The sequence below is a fragment of the Macaca thibetana genome, chromosome 12 (assembly GCF_024542745.1).
Source record: "Macaca thibetana thibetana isolate TM-01 chromosome 12, ASM2454274v1, whole genome shotgun sequence".
Taxonomy (NCBI): Eukaryota; Metazoa; Chordata; class Mammalia; order Primates; family Cercopithecidae; genus Macaca; species Macaca thibetana.
This window is the reverse complement of record NC_065589.1, coordinates 45,477,408-45,494,385: the sequence shown is the minus strand read 5'-3', so window position 1 is coordinate 45,494,385 and position 16,978 is coordinate 45,477,408. Positions and strand designations below refer to the sequence as shown.

At 44.5% G+C, this 16,978-nt stretch overlaps 1 protein-coding gene across 2 annotated transcripts in view; it reads right to left on the bottom strand.

Annotated features, from left to right (window-relative positions):
- SF3B1 (splicing factor 3b subunit 1) overlaps window positions 1–12,111 on the bottom strand; it is a 49,436-nt gene extending 37,325 nt beyond the window's left edge. For both annotated transcript variants that reach the window (XM_050750677.1, XM_050750680.1), the window contains exon 1: window positions 11,987–12,111. In XM_050750677.1, coding sequence (XP_050606634.1) covers window positions 11,987–12,014 — 28 coding nt within the window. In that variant the 5' untranslated portion in view covers window positions 12,015–12,111. The remainder of the gene's footprint in view (window positions 1–11,986) is intronic.
- Window positions 12,112–16,978: the final 4,867 nt, after the last annotated feature.

Here is a 16,978-nt window from a genome sequence, read left to right as displayed (position 1 = left end):
AGCAGCACTACATGCACAGATGTTACTTTCTCCCCAAACCATTACAGCAGCCCAGGCAGCCAGAAATATCCTCACTTGAGCAGGGTGGTTCTTTTTACTATGATCTCTACTTTTGTTTCTGTTCGTAGTTTTATATTTTGAAAAATTTAATCTACATTTGCCCCACTCCCAGCCCCTTCAGGCATTTTCTTTTCTTTTTTTTTTTTTTGAGTGGCCCGAACTCGGCTCACTGCAATCTCCGCCTCCCAGGTTCAAGCGATTCTCCTGCCTCAGCCTCCCAAATAGCTGGGATTACAGGTGCCTGCCACCACGCCCAGCTTCAGGCTTTTTTTTTTTTTAAACCACAGGTACATTTATCACTTTTACCTAAATAGGTTTTTGTAAAAGGACCACAAATGGACTTCCATGAGGATTTAGGCAAGAAACAAATGGGTGAATCAGGACAGTCTGCAATCTCCTATACAGCATTAGTATAGACTAAGGACCACGTACAAAGAAAGGACCTGGTGCACCTGTTACAAAGGTGGAATCCTAGGTCTTGGATACACTAACTCCAAACCTCCAACTCAGGCTGTGAAGCCCAGGATTCTGCCTCATTAACAAACACCCTAGGAAACTATTTTACCTGGCCCTTCACCCCTCCCATTTCCAACCCCAGCCCACCCCTACCAAATTTTCCAATTTAAAGCATCATTTTATACTTTCCTCTACCTCATACACAACCAAAAAATAGTAAAGGGGTGCTGTTTTATAAAAACTGCACACTACACATATTGTGCAACTTGCATTTTCTGCCTTATCAAGCATCTCTCTTATTTTCCGTCTAAAGAACTTTTCCATCCTAAAGTTTCAGCAACTAGTTCCTCATCTGGATAACATTTATTCAGGAACTAATTTCAGCTACTGAATTTTACCTACTGATTTTATGTACCTGCTGATTAGCATCAGAGTTTCCAATTACAAAGGTTCATAAAATACTGAAATAGTGTTGGTATGAAATCCATGTAAATCATGACTAGATTCTTATTAAAATTTAGTAACAAAATTACCCAGCCAAAAATCTCCTGGGCCTAGGCAGTTGTTTGTAGTTAATTAATCCTGAGGGGAGTTTATTACTGAACTTCTTATAGGCAGTACAATTAAATGTTTATATGCAAATCAGGCATTGTTTTCTGTCTGCTGGAAACTATGGATATAAAGTCCAAAAAGCTAATGGGCTTTGTTAACACACTGCAAACTGCAGCACATTTACACATACACCATGTGATTCATAAAATTAAGACATCAGATTCCATAAAACTCAGCAGCTTATTATGCAATTCGCAGACCTAAAAACTCAGAAATTTCTTAATAAACTATGTGCCAAAATACCAAACATAATATACCCAAATATTTATGAGAAAACAAATTATTACCATGACATTCATAAATAAGGTAACTTTGTGTCTGAGGTTTCATTTTCAAAATAAATAAATAAAAAGGTGGGAAAAAATATGGCAGAAAACGAAGAATTGATAAAGCTGAATAGTGGGTTAGTGTTCATTATATTTTGTTCTATTCTCTTCTGTACGTTAAAATATTTCATAAAAGGTGATCTCGGCCAGGCATGGGGGCTCACAATGGTAATCCCAGCACTTTGGGAGGCCGAGGCGGGTGGATCACGAGGTCAGGAGTTCAGGACCAGCCTAGCCAAGATGGTGAAACCCCGTCTCTACTAAAAATATAAAAATTAACCAGGTGAGTATCTGGAATCCCAGTTACTCAGGGGGCTGAGTCAGAGAACTGCTTGAACCCCAGAGGCAGAGGATGCAGTGAGCCGAGATCGCACCACTGCACTCCAACCTAGGCGACAGAGCAAGACTCCATCTCAAATAAATAAATTAATTAATCAATAAAAAGGCAATAAGGCTGGACACTTTGGGATGCTCAGGCAGGCAGATCACTTGAGTTCACAAGTTCAAGGCCAGCCTAAGCAGTATGACGAAAGCAATATGACGAAACCCTGTCTCTACAAAAAAAATACACAAATTAGTCCGACAAAAATACACAAATTAGTCACTACAGGTGCACACCTGTAGTCCCAGATATTCAGGAGGCTGAGGTCAGAGGATGGCTCGAGCCCAGGAGGTAGAGGTTGCGGTGAGCCGAGATCACACCACTGTACTCTAGCCTGGGTGTTAGAGCCAGGCCCTGTCTCTAAATAAGTAAATAAACAAATAAAGTCATTAAAAGTAATTTTCCAAATTTTTCTCTCCCCTATCTATGCCAGCCAAGGTTTGTAAAATTCCACTTCAAATTCTGTATCTCTGGGAATGACAATGTTGTCTCTAACTCCGTATCTTCAAAGCCAACACTAAGTTACAGCCTGGTGTGTAAGTATTCCTGTAATTTCTTAAATATAAACTGACTAAAAATGTGCAAATAGATCATTTCTAACAACAAATGATCAATGCATAAAATTTCTTGGCACCTGGCTGAGTGCGGTGGCTCACGCCTGTAATCCCAGCACTTTGGGGAAGTCAAAGCAGCTGGATCACTTTGAGATCAGGAGTTCAAAGCCAGCCTGGCCAACAATGAAACCCTGTCTTCACTAAAAACACAAAAATTAGCCAGGCATGGTGGTGGCATGCCTATAATCCCAGCTACTCGGGAGGCTGAGGCATGAGAATCGCTTGACCCTGGGAGGTGGAGGTTGCAGTGAGCCAAGATCGCACCACTGCACTCCCCCGTGGGCAACAAGAGTATCGCTTGAGTCCGGGAGGCAGAGGTTGCAGTGAGCCAAGATGATGCCACTGCAATCCAGCCTGGGTAACAGAGTGAGACTTCACCTCAAAAAAAAGGAGGGGTTGGCAACTATGAAAATAAAAAATGAGAGAACATAACAAAATGAGTAACCAGGGGTCAAAAACAATGAAGACTTGATGAGGCAAAGAAACGTCTATGCTAATAATCTCTTCCAACTTCAATTATGACCAACATGAACAAATCCTGTTCCAGCCTAATCCCTTCCCAATTTGGACTCATAGTTCAATACATTCAGATGTGAAGACAAAGAAAAAAGGGATACTGTCTGCTAGTGACTGAGCAAAAAGAGACTAGGACCTCCTATTGGCCACACAAAACTGCCAAAAGCTGGCACTCTTTAACCCATTTAAACCGTTAAATATTCCAATTTCCACACTGTTGTGCATATCAATAGTTTCTGCCTTTTTGTTACTGGGTAGTATTCCACTGTGCTAGTGTGTTTATCCATTCTCTAGTTGAAGTACATCGAGTTGTTTGCAGCGATTACAAGTAAAGCTACTGTAAACATTTGTTTAGAGGTTTTTGTGTGAAGACAGGTTTTAATAACACTGGGGTAGGCCGAGCATGGTGGCTCACGCCTGTAATCCCAGCACTTTGGGAGGCCAATATGGATGGATCACCTGAGGTCAGGAGTTCGAGACCAGCCCGGCCAATATGGTGAAACCCCATCTCTACTAAAAAGACAAAAATTAGCCAGGTGTGATGGTGTGCGCCTGTAGTCCCAGCTACTCGGGAGGCTGAGGCAGAAGTATCGTTTGAACCCGGGAGGCGGAGCTTGCAGTGAGCTGAGATCTTGTGACCGCACTCCAGCCTGGGAAATAGAGCACTCAAAAACAAAAACAAACAAACAAACAAAAAACACTAGGGGGTAAACATCTATATCTAGGAATAGGATTGCTGGATCCTATAGTAAATGTTTACCTTTATAAGAAACTTAGACTTTTTGATGGATTTACTTCCCCAAGTTTAAGAGCAGAGGAGGCCGGGCGCCGTGGCTCAAGCCTGTAATCCCAGCACTTTGGGAGGCCGAGACGGGCGGATCACGAGGTCAGGAGATCGAGACCATCCTGGCTAACAGGGTGAAACCCCGTCTCTACTAAAAAATACAAAAAGCTAGCCGGGCGAGGTGGCAGGCGCCTGTAGTCTCAGGTATTTGGGAGGCTGAGGCAGGAGAATGGCGTGAACCCGGGAGGCGGAGCTTGCAGTGAGCTGAGATCCGGCCACTGCACTCCAGCCTGGGCGACAGAGCGAGACTCCGTCTCAAAAAAAAAAAAAAAAAAGAGCAGAGGAGAGCAGAATGTGTAACAGATAAAGAAGAATTTTGAGAGATGAAATGGAGGAGAGAGATATTAAGGGAACAAGTAAGATAAAGAGAAGCTGGGATAAGTGAGATTAGTAAAATTTCAATTCTGTGGTAGTAGAAAAAGGAGTACAGAGGTAGAAATAGGTGATATGGATTACCTAACTACCTGATTTTCTGGATGAAAGCCACATTTCTGTTCCCTGCCTCAACCTCTCCCCTACTCCCATCTTTAGTAAAACCCACTCACTGGGGGTAGGGTAGGGATATATGCTAGGACTCTTAGCTATTGATTATGAAATCTTAAAAACAAGTGATTCCCTATCATGACAGATATTTAGAATCCTAAAATTGAAGTTACGGGTAGTCCTTAAAATCCTGAGTTGTCATATCCAAGTGTAGTTTTTAAAAATGTTTTAAACAAGAGATCAGAGCACTTAGTGAAGTGTTTATCAGACTTGCATTTACCAAAGAGCCATCCTAAAGGAAAAGTCTTGATGGCATATTGTCAAAAATGAGGTTTTTCTTAAATTGGTCATCTTATTTTTAAGATATGTGTATAACTGCGTGTCATACAAAACAGGTAGCAGGCCTGTTAGAAAAATGAAGAGTAGGCCAGGCTTGGTGGCTCACGCCTGTAATCCCAGCACTTTGGGAGGCTGAGGCAGGCAGATCACCTGAGGTCGGGAGTTCGAGACCAGCCTGACCAACATGGAGAAACCCCGTCTCTACTAAAAATACAAAAGTAGCCGGGCGTGGTGGCGCATGCCTGTAATTCCAGCTACTCCGGAGGCTGAGGCAGGAGAATCGCTTGAATCCAGGAGGCAGAGCTTGCAGTGAGCCGAGATCACACCATTGTACTCCAGCCTGGGCAACGAGAGCAAACCTCCGTTTCAAAAAAAAAAGGAAAAAAAAAAAAACTGAAGAGTATATTTATTGACATTAAAATTATGGTGGGGGGAGAACCAGAATGTACAAATCCTTTTTAAGATTTCCTTCCCAGGGCCAGGCGCAGTGGCTCACGCCTGTAATCCCAGCACTTTGGGAGGCCAAGGCAGGCAGATCACGAGGTCAGGAGCTCGAGACCATCCTGGATAACATGGTGAAACCCCGTCTCTATTAAAAATACAAAAAAATTAGCCGGGCGTGGTAGTGGGCACCTGTAGTCCCAGCTACTAGGGAAGCAGACGCAGGAGAATGGCATGAACCCAGGAAGTGGAACTTGCAGTGAGCCGAGATCGTGCCACTGCACTCCAGTATGAGTGACAGAGCGAGACTCCGTCTCAAAAAAAAAAAAAACAGAAAGCTTTCCTTCCTGGCCGGGCATGGTAGCTCACGCCTATAATCCCAGCACTTTGGTAGACGGAGGTGGATGAATCACCTGACGTCAAGAGTTCAAGATCAGCCTGGCCAACATGGCGAAACACTGTCTCTACTAAAAATACAAAAATTAGCTGAGCATGGTAGCAGGTGCCTGTAGTCACAGCTACTCAGGAGGCTGAGGCAAAAGAATTGCTTGAACCCGGAAGGCAAAGGTTGCAGTGAGCTGAGATCACACCATTGCACTCCAGCCTGGACGACAGAGTGAGATTCGGTCTCAAAAAAAAAAAAAAGGATTTCCTTACCATGACTAGCACAACCTAAACCTGAAGTATGATTTCAGAACTATGCTCATACCTAGAGTCCATAATTTTCTGGGTGCTTCCATTGCTTGTGGGCCCCCTAACATCTTGATTGCAGCAGTAATGGGAAGGAGGGAACCAGTTTTGACTGCCATTTTCCCCAATTCCTCCAGACTGTGGGAAACCACAGGACAAAGGTTCTGCAACAAATGAAGTGCAAGGAAAAAGAAAGAGACAGAGGAGGAACCTATGAACTGAAAAAGATTTACGAGATAAATCACTCAATCACAATGTACTGTGAAATGAAAAAGATGTAAGAGAAACCAACCAATCAAAATGTATCAGTTTTCTTGGCAGCCCGACTGAAACTGAAAAACAAAGTTTAAAAGAATGGGTAAAACAGAACATTGACTAGATATTTTATTATTTTAATTTTAGGTGTAATTATGGTATTATCTTTTTAAGTCCTTACATTTTAGAAATACACACTGAAATATTTATGGATAAAATGGTACGTCTAAGATCTGCTTCAAAATAATAGGAAGAGTAGAAGGGACCAGTGTACCAATTAAACAAACTTGGCCTAACCTTGGAACCGTTGAAGCTAGGTGATAAGTATATGAGGGGTTCATTTTACTACTCACTGTACTTTTTTGTTTTGTTATTTTGTTTTGAGATGGAGTCTCACTCTGTTGCCCAGGCTAAAGTGCAGTGGCATGATCTCGGCTCACTGCAACCTCCACCTCCCGGTTCAAAAGATTCTCCTTGAGCCTCCCAAGTAGCTGGGATTACAGGCACGCACCACCAAGTCCAGCTAATTTTTGTATTTTCAGTAGAGACGGGGTTTCACCATGTTGGCCAAGCTCAAACTCCTGACCTCATGCAATCCATCTGCATCGGCCTCCCAAACTGGGATTACAGGCATAAGCCACCATACCCGGTCTGTTGTTTTGTTTTTTTGAGATGGAGTCCTGCTCTGTTGCCCAGGTTGGAGTACAGTGGCATGATCTCGGCTCACTGCAACGTCCACCTCCTGGGTTCAAGCAATTTTCCTACCTCAGCCCCGCTAGTAGCTGGGATTACAGGTGCACACCATCACGCCCAGCTAATTTTTGTATTTTTTAGGAGAGACAGGGTTTCGCCATGTTGGCCAGGCTGGTCTCAAACCCCTGACCTCAGGTGATCCACCAGTCTCAGCCTCCCAATGTGCTGGGATTATAGGCATGAGCCACTGTGCCCAGCCGTTTTGTTTTCTAGAAACTGGGTCTGACTCTGTCGCCCAGGCTGGAGCACAGTGGCCCCATCATAGCTCACTGCAGCCTCAATCTCCTGGGCTCAAGAGAGATTCTCCCACCTCAGCCTCCCAAGTAGCTGGGACTACAGGCACACACCACCACACCTGGCTAACTTGTATTTTTTTTTTGTAGAGACAGGGTCTTACCATATTGCCCGGCCAATCTTGAACTCCTGAGCTCAAGCCATCTGCCCAGGCATGCCACTGCGCCAGCCGCTCTCTACTTTTCTGTATGTTTGCAGTCTCAAGCAATCCTTGTCTTGACTTCCCAAAGTGCTGGGATTATATGCATGAGCAACCCCTGGCCTCCTGTATTTTAAAACTCAGACCTACATATCAAACTCTTGAGAAAAACAACTCATACCACTGATAGCAGAAGGTCACATCTGATACAACTATTTAACTGCTCCCCACCAATTCTGTCCCTCTGATCTCCCCTCCTGTGCCTTTTCTTTTTTTTTTTTTTCCTGAGACAAGAGTTTCACTCAGTCGCCCAGGCTGGAGTGCAGTGGCGTGATCTCAGCTCACTGCAAACTCCGCCTCCTAGGTTCAAGCGATTCTCCTGCCTCAGCCTCCTGAGTAGCTGGATCACAGGCGCACGTCACCATGCCCGGATAATTTTTTTTGTATTTTTAGTATAGGGGGGTTTCACCATGTTGGCCAGGCTGGTCTGGAACTCCAGACCTCGGGTGATCCACCCACTTCAGCCTCCGAAAGTGCTGAGATTATTGGTGTGAAACACCGTCACCAACCCTTTTCTTCTTTCTAAGCCTTAGATCATGCTAAACCCAACTTATAGCACTTCTTCCTCCTTGATGCTTCTTTATTTTTCATTTTTCATCTGGATTATGTTCAATGTTCTAATCACCGCTCATTACACATTACAGAGATACTGCCCTCAGATGTTAAATCTCTCACCTACACCTTTTAGTGTGGTCCCTAAGTGATATCTATTCTCCTTCAGCCAGACGTAACTGGTGAACAAGTATTTCCCAAATACGAGACTTCTAAAAGACATCACAGAAAAATAGGAAGTATATTCTGAATCCCAACCCTCAACTTTTTCATTAAACAAAACTGCAACAGGACAACTAACTATAATATAAATCATTTTACTGAGCACTACAAACAATACTGATAAATTGATTCCCAAATGATTAATTCTATTAAAAAAAAAATTCAAGGCCAGGCATTGTGGCTCACACCTGTAATCCTAGCACGGTGGGAGGCCAAGACAGGAGGACTGCTTGAGCCCAGGAGTTCCGAGATCAGCCTGGGTAACATAGCCAAGATCCCATATCTAAAAAACAATTGTAAAAATTAGCCAGGTGCCGGGCGTGGTGGCTCACGCCTGTAATCCCAGCACTTTGGGAGGCCGAGGCGGGCGGATCACAAGGTCAGGAGATCGAGACCACGGTGAAACCCCGTCTCTACTAAAAATACAAAAAATTAGCCGGGCGCGGTTGTGGGCGCCTGTAGTCCCAGCTACTCGGGAGGCTGAGGCAGGAGAATGGCGTGAACCCGGGAGGCGGAGCTTGCAGTGAGCCGAGATCGGGCCACTGCACTCCAGCCTGGGCGACAGAGCGAGACTCCGTCTCAAAAAAAAAAAAAAAAAAAAAAAAAAAAAAAAATTAGCCAGGCATGGTGGCACACACCTGTAGTTGCAGCTACTTGGGAGGTTGAAATGGGAGGATCGCTTGAGCCCAGCAGTTGTAGGTTAAGTGACCTATGATCACGCCACTGTACTCCAACCTGGGCAACAGGGCAAGACCCAGTCTTAAAAATAAACACAGGAAGGCCGGGCGCGGTGGCTCAAGCCTGTAATCCCAGCACTTTGGGAGGCTGAGATGGGCGAATCATGAGGTCAGGAGATCGAGACCATCCTGGCAAACACGGTGAAACCCCGTCTCTACTAAAAATACAAAAAGAAATTAGCCGGGCGAGGTGGCGGGCGCCTGTAGTCCCAGCTACTCGGGAGGCTGAGGCAGGAAAATGGCGTAAACCTGGGAGGCAGAGCTTGCAGTGAGCTGAGATCCGGTCACTGCACTCCAGCCTGGGTGACAGAGCAAGACTCTGTCTCAAAAAAATAAAAAATAAAATAAAATAAAAATAAAAATAAAAATAAACCCAGGAAAAAAAAATACATCAGCAAGATACACAATAACAAAACTATAACTATTCCAGCCACTCATCAAGCAAAGAATTAGGGAAAAAACTTTTTCAGCTTGGTGATGTACCAAAAAATCTAATTCAAAGGATTAGTGGCAAAACAAGCTGATACACAGGATTTTTGATTAACCCATTTTTCCCCTTACAAAACAGAGAAGAATATGTGTTCCCTATTTGTTTGCCAAAGTCAGCAGTATCTGAAGAACTGCTGGATGGCAAGATTATGCATATTCATAACCATACACCTGACACAATTTAATATGCAGAAAGATCTAAAAGATTTTATCTGATTTGAGTAAGTCCAGCTCTTTTTATATTTCAATCCTGGAAAGCATAAGCCACATTGGCCAGGGTAAAATATAATCAGATTGGTTAAAGAGGATGTGAGGCCTGATCCTAATAGAAATGTTTGAAAGGGTTCAGGCATTGTGGCTCATGCCAGCAATCCCAGCACTTTGGGAGGCCGAGGTGGGAGGATCACTTGTGGTCAAGAGTTTGAGACCAGCCTGGCCAACATGGCGAAACCCTGTCTCTAAAACTACAAAAATCAGTCAGGTGTGGTGGCGCATGCCTGTGATCCCAGTACTCTGGAGGCTGAAGCAGGAGAATAGCTTGAACCTAAAAGGTGGAGGTTGCTGTGAGCTGAGATTGCACCACTGCACTTCAGCCTGGGCAACAGAGCAAGACTCTATCTCAAAAAATAAAAATAAAAAAATAAATGTTTGGAAAGAATATGACAGCAAAATAAATAAATAGTTACCAGTTTATCTCAATCTTGGAGCTAAGTAGAAGAGAAAATCTTAACACAATAGACTACTCTAAGTAATATAACATTTATACTGAGTGCTATGGCAGCACTGCCCCTAAAAGCATTAATTCTGCTTCAGTTTATCAAAAATGGCTTAACAAGAGAAAACAGTGATGGACCATGAGTAACTAGAGTTCCACCAAGAAAATGTCATTAGGAAGGAAGCAAGAAGCTATGTCAGTATTATGTGTATTTCTACTAAACATTTATTATCCCCTGACTTATAACCCATAGGGATGGGCACAGACAGTGTTCAAGTATTGAATGTTCTGCTATTTTCTTATGGCATCACTTAATTCACATTGATAGAATAATCTCAAAAATAACAAGTTTGGACAATGAATAGCAATAGACCAAAGCTTTTAGCTGGGTTTCTAAAAAATTCAGGAAAACTGATCAGAACTTTGATTTTCCTGTTTGAGAGCATCTTATGCTACCAATAAATATCAAAGCTATACTATCAATATCCCCAAATGAATAACCTCCTGAATGAACAAAAACAGCACATCTTTATATTTTCTACTTATTTTGCAAAAGGTTGTATTTGAGATAGTCTAAAGAAAATAATAAGGCCTAAGAACACTAAGAGAGTTAAATCCTAAATACCTAAAATAATACTGGTATTAAAGCCATTGCCAATTCATTAGCATGTCTGATAAACAGCAGAAAGCTGGACTTCAGGTCCTCCGGGTGACCCAAAAATTCGAAGCCATTCATATTCTGGTCCTAAACCAACCTTTACAGATTCATTTATTTCTTCTCTCCTTGCACCCACTGTTCCTGCCACAGTGGGCTACTACTCAAACACACCTTTCACGATTCAATACCTTGTTACAAGATGTTCTCAGGCTCAGATGTCCTTCCCGATTTAAAACTGATCCTTTTAAAACAGGGACATGTAACCTCTTCAGTGAAATAACCCTAAGCATAATAATTCCGTTATCCAGGTTCCCAGAACATGTTGTTTGTTCTTCTACTTAAGCACGCATTTGGCCTCATGAGAGAATGAGGACATACACATCTGTTTCCCCTACCTGACTGTAAAATTTTGGATGGCCTCAGTCTGTTACCTTTCACAGACTAATGCTGAGCCAAATACCCAGAAAGAACATATGAAACAAAAGTGAATTAGAAGTCTCGTTCTCAGTGAAAATCTCGGATTCCAAGTCAGAAATCAAAGAATGCAGTTCCAACTTCCCATGCCTCGTCTTTTCTGAAAAGTGATCCCGTTTCCTGTCATCTCTGGATATTTCCTAATGAACTCCAGTCTATTCCCAACGTTTTCCTAATTTGCACACTCTGCATTCCATAAAACGATCAACTAGTTTGAAAGCTTCGGCCGTTAATGAAAGTAATTTATCTTTTCCTTTTCCATCTGGCTCTTCCAATAACCAGTCTCCAAAGAAAAAGATCAATATTATACTAAAAGTGACTAAGGGAGGGAAAACAACTACCAGATTTTATCCCCAAATCGTTTCGTGCAAGAAAAATAAGCAAGTAACACTGACGCTTGAACACACTCGGGGGCAGGAGTAATGGAATCTCGGTTTAACTAAATTCGATTCAGTCCTGCCGGAAAAGCGGCTGCCGTATTTCAGTGCTTTTCTGACCCTCTTCTGCATAAACTATGCGGACGACACTGTCGACAGGCGAGTGAGACTTTCTCCCCACGCCCGCTTCCCAGATCCCTTGCCCACGAATCCTACTGAGGAAGCCGCTTAAACAAGGCCCTCTGGTCAGAGAAGAGAAGCTACTCTGAAGTAGCAGGTCCCAAACACCGAACAAAGCGCCTGTCGGGGGTGTAAGAGGAGGACGCCATTACGCGGGGCAGTGGCCTGCGCCGCTGGCGCGGAGGAGACGACCCTTGGCCCCGAAACGCGGGCTCGGCTCCCATGAAAGAAACCATAGGAAAAGGCAGAATCCTAGGAAGAAAGGCTCTTAGTAAGCTAGCAACCAAGAAAACACGTAAGCAGGTAAAGACCGCTTACCTTCGTGAGTCTTGGCGATCTTCGCCATTTTGTCCACTCGAACACACTGACGGAACTGGCGCTCCCAAGAACTTCCGCTCGTCGCCGCCGCCACGGAGAAAAAAATAGCTGGGGGCTGCACTCTGCGCGTGCGCCAAACAGGAGCGCGCTCCGTCGGGTGACACGTGACACAGCTGCCACCTAGAGGGAACCGCGAGGTGCATTGTGGGTGGGGGAGGAGTCACGGTTGGGACCTGAAGCCGCCTGCGTGGTGACCCAGGAAATCCTCGGGCTAAGCCGTAAGGTCCTTAAGTGAGTAACTTTGCCCTGGAGGAAAGTGGGTTCTACGAGGGGAGTTAAGAACAGACACTGAGTCCCAGCTACTCTAGAGGCTGAGGTGGGAGCATCGCTTGAGCCCAGGAGTTCAAGGCTGCCGTGAGCCGTAATCGTGTCGCGCCACTATACTCCAACCTCCAGCCCGGGCGAAAGAGCAAGACCCCGAGACCCCTCCCATAAAAAAAATGAACACTGTACGAAACACTGCGGTTTCAGAGCTGGAAGAGACCTCAGACGTTCAATCCCTTTCCCACAATTCACCAGAAGAACTCGAGGAAAACTTTACCTTGCAGCTGTCTCAGTCTTTACAGTGCTTAGTTACAAAGACAGTCTTAACAGTCTCATCTCTCGCCCTGTAATTCAAGGTCATTTTTCATTATTTCTGTTTAATAATTGCAAATAATTTGGGTGAGAATTTCGTTGAGCCTCACAAATCGTTATTGAGTTGCACAGTGAGAATCTTACCACCCTTTTAAAGCCTTTTAACTTTATGGGTTCTTAGAAAACCACTCATCGTCATTATTAACATTCATTAAATGTTTCTCTTAAATCGTAGACGGTATTCCTAAATCAGGAATTTTAATAGATCAGAATGCAGTCTGTTTTCCTAGACATCAATTAAAATATCATAACCTTGTACCGTCACACTGATCTTGGACTTCGACAATGAAAAAGAAAGGCTCAGAAAGATGGGTCCCGGAAGCAGCCCAGGAAAACAGGTAGTTATCAAGGTTAGAGCCATCACAAAGAAAGGAGTACCTCGCCATGTGATAAACCTACAACCCAAATACTAACCATACCATGGGTCATTATGGTCGTTTGAAGGGAGGAAAATGGTATGGGTGTATTCCTCTTGCAGAAAGACCCCATGTCTACTTTGGGTACAGTGAGGAGCCATTTTCCTGAGGCTAGGGGTAGGTGGGAGATATATGGACAATGGCGCTGGACTGAGAGCTTAAGATAACCTGTCCCTGGTGACTCCTGACCTGCAGCCTTGCTCCCTCTTTCCCTCTCACAGACTCCCTTCTTTGGATCAGGTGACACAAAGGATTTTTTTTTTCTGTTTTTTTGACACAGAGTCTTGGTTTGTTGCCCAAGCTGGAGGGCAGTGGTTTGATCACAGCTCAACTTAACTTCGACCTTAAAGTTCAAGAGACTCTCCTGCCTCAGTCTCAAGAGTAGCTAGCACCACAAACATGGGCCACCATACCCAGCTAATATTTTGTTTTTTGTAGAATGAGATCGTACTATATTGCCCAGGCTGGTCCCAAAGTGTTGACCTCAAGCAGTCCTCCTGCCTCAGTCTCCCAAAGTGCTGGGATCACAGGCGTGAGCCACCACTGATTTTTATTAGCATCAGTAAAAGAATAAATTTGATAAAATAAAATTTTTGGCCAGGCGTGGTGGCTCACACCTGTAATCCCAGCACTTTGGGAGGCCAAGGCGGGTGGACCAGGAGGTCAGGAGTTCAAGACCAGCCTGACCAACACGGTGAAACTCCCTCTAAAAATACAAAAATTAGCTGTGCATAGTGGCATGTGCCTGTAATCCCAGCTACTCAGGAGGCTGAGGCAAGAGAATCACTTAAACCCGGGAGGCGGAGTTTGCAATGAGAGGAGATCACGCTACTGCACTCCAGCCTGAGCAACAAAGGGAGACTCCGTCTCAAAAAAAAATGCGATGGTTAATTTTAAGTGTCAGCTTGACTGGATTAAGGAATACCTAGAAACCTGGTAAAGCTATTTTTGTGGTGTGTCTGTATGGGTATTTCCAGATATTAGCGTGTGAGTACAAGTGGGCTAGGTAGGGAAGATCCGCCCTCCGTGTGGCCAAGTACCATCCAGTCTGATGGGGACCCCAGGAAGAACAGAAGCAGAGAAAAGGTGAAAATGTCAGTTTATGCGCCAACGCTGGCTACATCCATTCTTCCTCTATTGTTGTTTTTGGACAACAACCCCAAGCTGCTCAGCCTTTGGAATCCTGGATTTATACCAGCAGCACCCTACCCCTACACCTTCCTCCTGGTTCTCAGGCCTTCGGCCTTGGACTGAGTTACATTATTGTCTTCGTTGGTTCTAAACCTTGGGACTTGGACTGACCTACCAGAATCTCAGGGCCTCCAGTTTGCAGATGGCCTGTCAAGGAACTTAGTCTCCAAAATTGCAGGAGCCAGTTTCCCTAATAAATCCCAATGTCATAGTTCTTATCCCACAGGCCCACTTCTTTAGTTTAGTTTTGCTTTGTTTTTAGATATGAGGTCTTGCTCTGTCGCCCCAGCTATAGTACAGTGGCTCACTCCAGCCTCAAATTCCTGGGCTCTGGTGATTCTCCCAACTCAGCCTCCTGAGTACCTAGGATTATAGGTGGACACCACCATGCCCAGCTACTTTTTGATTTTTTGTTTCGTTTTGTTTGAGACAGAGTCTTACTCTTTCACCCAAGCTGGAGTGCAGTGGCGCGATCTCAGCTCACTGTAACCTTTGCCTCCCTAGTAGCTGGGACCATAGATGTGCGCCACCACACCCAGCTCATTTTTGTATTTTTAGTAGAGACAAGGCTTTGCCATGTTGGCCAAGCTGGTCTTGAACTCCGGGATTCAAGTGACCCACCCACATCAGCCTCCCAAAGTGCTGGGATTACAGGCGTGAGCCACCTCACCTGCCTACTTTTTAAATTTTTTGTCAAGACAGGATCTACAAATTTTTTGTCTTTTTGTCAAGACAGATTGCCCAGGCTAATCTCGAACACCTAGCCTCAAGTGATCTTCCCACCTGAGCCTCTCAAAGTGCTGAGATTACAGGCAGGAGTCCCTTAACCAACTTCGAGAACTTGGGAAATAAGATGTGGTGGGTCCTTGCCACTGTGAGCCAGATGTGGGTGAGAACTTCATGTGTGACCCGGCCCCTATATATACCCACTCTAATAGGATATTATGACACTTTGGATAACAATGTCAATTTGGACCTTGTGTCCCACAGGTCTTAAAATATTTGGTTATTCCACTTTTCCCAGTGTATAGGTACCAGAGCAAAAGTTCCCTTTGGAGAAGTATTAAGGGAATCATTAACAAATACTAACAAAAACAAAAAAAGAAAAAAGGAAAACAAAACAAATACTGTAGTGTTAAACAATCCTTCCTGGAGACCTAGCTTCTCCTTCAATTAGATGACCTGAACTCAAGTTTCTAGGTCTGAAAACTACCTCAGGTCTGGAAACTAGCCGAAGATGACTTTTTTTTTTAATTGGGACAAATGCCTTCAGCCTCCTGATGATTCATATTTATTTATCTTGGTTGCATAGATTGAGCAGTACCCTTGTAGACTGCCCATCAATCTTGCCTCTAAGGATACCCAGTTGTATGAATCACGTATTTCTGCAGGTCAACCATTCTGACCTTATGCTAGTTGTGCCACCTTGCTGCTGACAGTTAAGCATCACTAAAGTAGGAAACAAGGTCCAAACTGACACTACTTAAGGAGGGCAAGTAGTGATGGTGGGACCTCATCATCCCATTGCTATCATGGAGCTCATCTCTGTAGCTGCATCTGCCTCTTTCACCCAAGGCCTGTAAAAGACAGCCAGTACCAAGCTGAGCCGTATCAGAGAAGTCAGAGGCAAATGGAAAAAGCAGTAATAGTGATTCTTTTTTTTTTTTTTTTCTTGAGATGGAGTCTTGCTTTGTTCCCCAGGCTGGAGTGCAGTGGCACAACCTTGGCTCGCTGCAACCTCCACCTCCCAGGTTCAAGTGATTCTCCTGTCTCAGCCTCCCAAGTAGCTGGGACTACAGTAGCATGCCACCACGCCTGGCTAATTTTTGTATTTTTAGTAGAGACGGGGGTTTCACCATATTGGCCAGGCTGGTCTTTAACTCCTGACTTCGTGATTCGACCACCTCGGCATCCTAAGGTGCTGGGATTATAGGCATGAGCCACTGCACCTGGCCTAGGGCCATGCTACTCTTAATACTAACTCCTAGGTGGGGTGTGGTGGCTCACATCTATCATCCCAGCAATTTGGGAGGCTGAGGTGCAGGGATTGCTTGAGACTAGAAGTTCGAGACCAACCTGAGCAACATAATGAGACCTTGTCTCAATTAAAATAAAAATCAGGCCTGGAGCGGTGGCTCACACCTGTAATCCTAACACTTTGGGAGGCTGAGGTGGGTGGATCATCTGAGGTCGGGAGTTCGAGACCAGCCTGACCAACATGGAGAAACCCCATCTCTACTAAAAATACAAAATTAGCCGGGTATGGTGGCATGCGCCTGTAATCCCAGCTACTCAGGAGGCTGAGACAGGAGAATTGCTTGAACCTGGGAGGCGGAGGTTGCAGGGAGCCAAGATTGCGCCATTACACAAGAGCAATAAGAGCCAGGGCAACAAGAGCAAAACTCCATCTCAAAAAAATAAAATAATAAAATAAAAATCAGGCCAGGTGCAGTGACTCACACTTGTAATCCCAGCACTTTTGGAGGCCGAGATGGGCGGATCACTTGAGGTCAGGAGTTCAAGACCAGCCTGGCCAACATGGTGAAACCACATCTCTACTAAAAATACAAAAATTAGCCAGGCATGGTGGCAGGTGCCTATAATCCCAGCTACTCGGGAGACTGAGGCACAAGAATTGCTTGAACCCGGGAGGCAGAGGTTGCAGTGAGCTGAGAGCATGCCACTGCAC